Below are 2,156 nucleotides of genomic sequence, written 5' to 3' on the forward strand. Positions count from 1 at the left end.
ATGACCATCCATCTCTACGTCATCTTGTTTGCCGCTCTAGGCTTCACATGCTGCATCACACTGAATTTCTCTGTGGTCCTTGTCTATGTCAGGGACTGGTGGAACAGCCGGAGGTTGTTGCCATTTGACCAGATCATGTCCAGCACAGCGGTCACCAATCTACTGCTGCAGTTCTCCATATTGTATGATGTCATTCTGTATTACAGTCGGCCATACATTGCCTTTTTCGATGTGGCGCATTTGTTTGATATCGCGGTGTTTTATTTCCTTCTTGAGCTTCATTTTTGGCAGACAGCTCTGCTCTCCATTTACTATTCTGCAAAGCTTGTGAACATCTCTCAACACTATCTGGTATGGCTGAAAACAAAAGTATTGTCCTGCCCGAGTCATCTTCTGCTGGCGTCAGTCGTCATTCTGCTAATCCTGGCTCTCCCTCTTTTCTGGACCATCCAGATAAGCAATGTAGAAAACCAGACTCAAGAAGTGGTCTCCATGGCCCACCCATACAACCTGTTTAGCATGGCCTTTGGCTGTTTTTTGCCCTTTACCGTGACCCTCACCTGCATCGGGCTGAATGTGAGGCTTCTTGTCAGCCATGTCTGGAGGATCAAGCAGAACATCTCTGGGTTTAGCTCCTGTCCTCAGATCCAAGCTCATGTCCGAGCATCGAGGACCATGATCCTGTGCGCTGCAGTCAACCTGTCCTTAATCTTTAATTCCATCAACTTGTTTCAGACCAAGATTTATATGGGAACCACGTTACATTTCATTTTCTGGTTCATTTTCATGGCTCATCCGACAATCCAGAATATTGTTCTGATCGGAGGAAACTCCAAGCTAAAAAATCGACTGCAGATAAAATGTTGATAATGAACTGGATGCATATCAATCTTGATGGACGGTGGTCTTCATGAGACGTCCACATCTTACACATCGACTGTGTCTTCTCTTTTGTGTTTTCTATTATGAAATAATGACAATCTGTCAATCTTCAGCCCAGATCTCCAGACTTGTAGCTCGTGTTATCCTCTTTTCCCTCCAGGTTCTGTATGTTTTAGTTACATGCTTCACTTGCTCGTTGCCCCTCTATAGAATTTCCCCCCAAGACCTGTCCCCATTGACTTTATCTGGTGGCATAATAACAGTCTCTGGCCTCTTGCTGTCCTTTAAAACAACCATTACAACACAACAGCCTCCAGTATCGGAGACCTTCAGAATCTACCAGAATTGTTCCTTTTTCTTGCAGACTTTGATTCCTACTACTGACATTTCCCCGACCTCTTTCGAATGTCTGGCCATTTATTCTCCACCTAGAATAAACCTCTCACCTCTGGTATACAGAAGCCTGCATTCATATGCTATCTCTAAACTCAATATATTTAGTGATACATGGAGAGAGATTTTCACAGTAATTTAAAAGGAATGTGTCAGCTGTAATTCTGGTTCCCGCCTGCAGACACTGTGGGACAGCTATTAGGACAAGGAGACACAGACAGATATATGACAGGTACCATGTGTCTCCCTGACCTAACAGTATCAGCAGTCCGAAACCGGAATTACAGCTGACAGATTCCCTTTAAGGTCATGACCTTTTCTCACATTTTAAACACTGGGTAAGCACTGTAGCTGATTGCTTTTTACTCACTTCACAAGTCGGGCTGTCTGATGTGGCCTTATGAGACAAAACAGAGACCGTTTTCTAAATTGTGATTGTCGGATATTGTGGTGAAAGTGTTTGTAAACTTGTGACCTATTATATCTGGTGGATGATCAGGCAGTTTGACTTATCATTACTGGTGGTCTTGTCCGGTGGTTGTGACCTCTCATATCTAGTGGTCCTGTCCAGTGGTTGTGACCTCTCATATCTAGTGCCCCTGCCCTCTGGTTGTGACCTCTCATATCTAGTGCCCTTGCCCTCTGGTTGTGACCTATCATATCTGGTGGACTTGCCCGCTGGTTGTGACCTATCATATCTGGTGAACTTGCCCGCTGGTTGTGACCTATCATATCTGGTGGACTTGCCCGCTGGTTGTGACCTATCATATCTGGTGGACTTGCACCCCTGGTTGTGACCTATCATATCTGGTGGTCCTATCAGATGGTTGTGACCTCTCATATCTGGTGTTACCACCCAGTGGTTGTAACCTCTCATATCT

The 2,156-nt window shown here is 44.9% G+C and overlaps 1 protein-coding gene across 1 annotated transcript; it reads left to right on the forward strand.

Annotated features, from left to right (window-relative positions):
- Window positions 1-867, forward strand: LOC138801931 (taste receptor type 2 member 9-like). The gene has a single exon (XM_069985027.1). The coding sequence runs from the start codon at window positions 1-3 to the stop codon at window positions 865-867; it is 867 nt and encodes a 288-aa protein (XP_069841128.1).
- Window positions 868-2,156: the final 1,289 nt, after the last annotated feature.

Source organism: Dendropsophus ebraccatus, chromosome 9 (genome assembly GCF_027789765.1).
Source record: "Dendropsophus ebraccatus isolate aDenEbr1 chromosome 9, aDenEbr1.pat, whole genome shotgun sequence".
Lineage (NCBI taxonomy): Eukaryota > Metazoa > Chordata > Amphibia > Anura > Hylidae > Dendropsophus > Dendropsophus ebraccatus.

Excerpts from the sequence above, each read along its gene's own strand:
- LOC138801931 (XM_069985027.1), top strand. The coding sequence starts at position 1 with ATGACCATCCATCTCTACGTCATCTTGTTTGCCGCTCTAGGCTTCACA.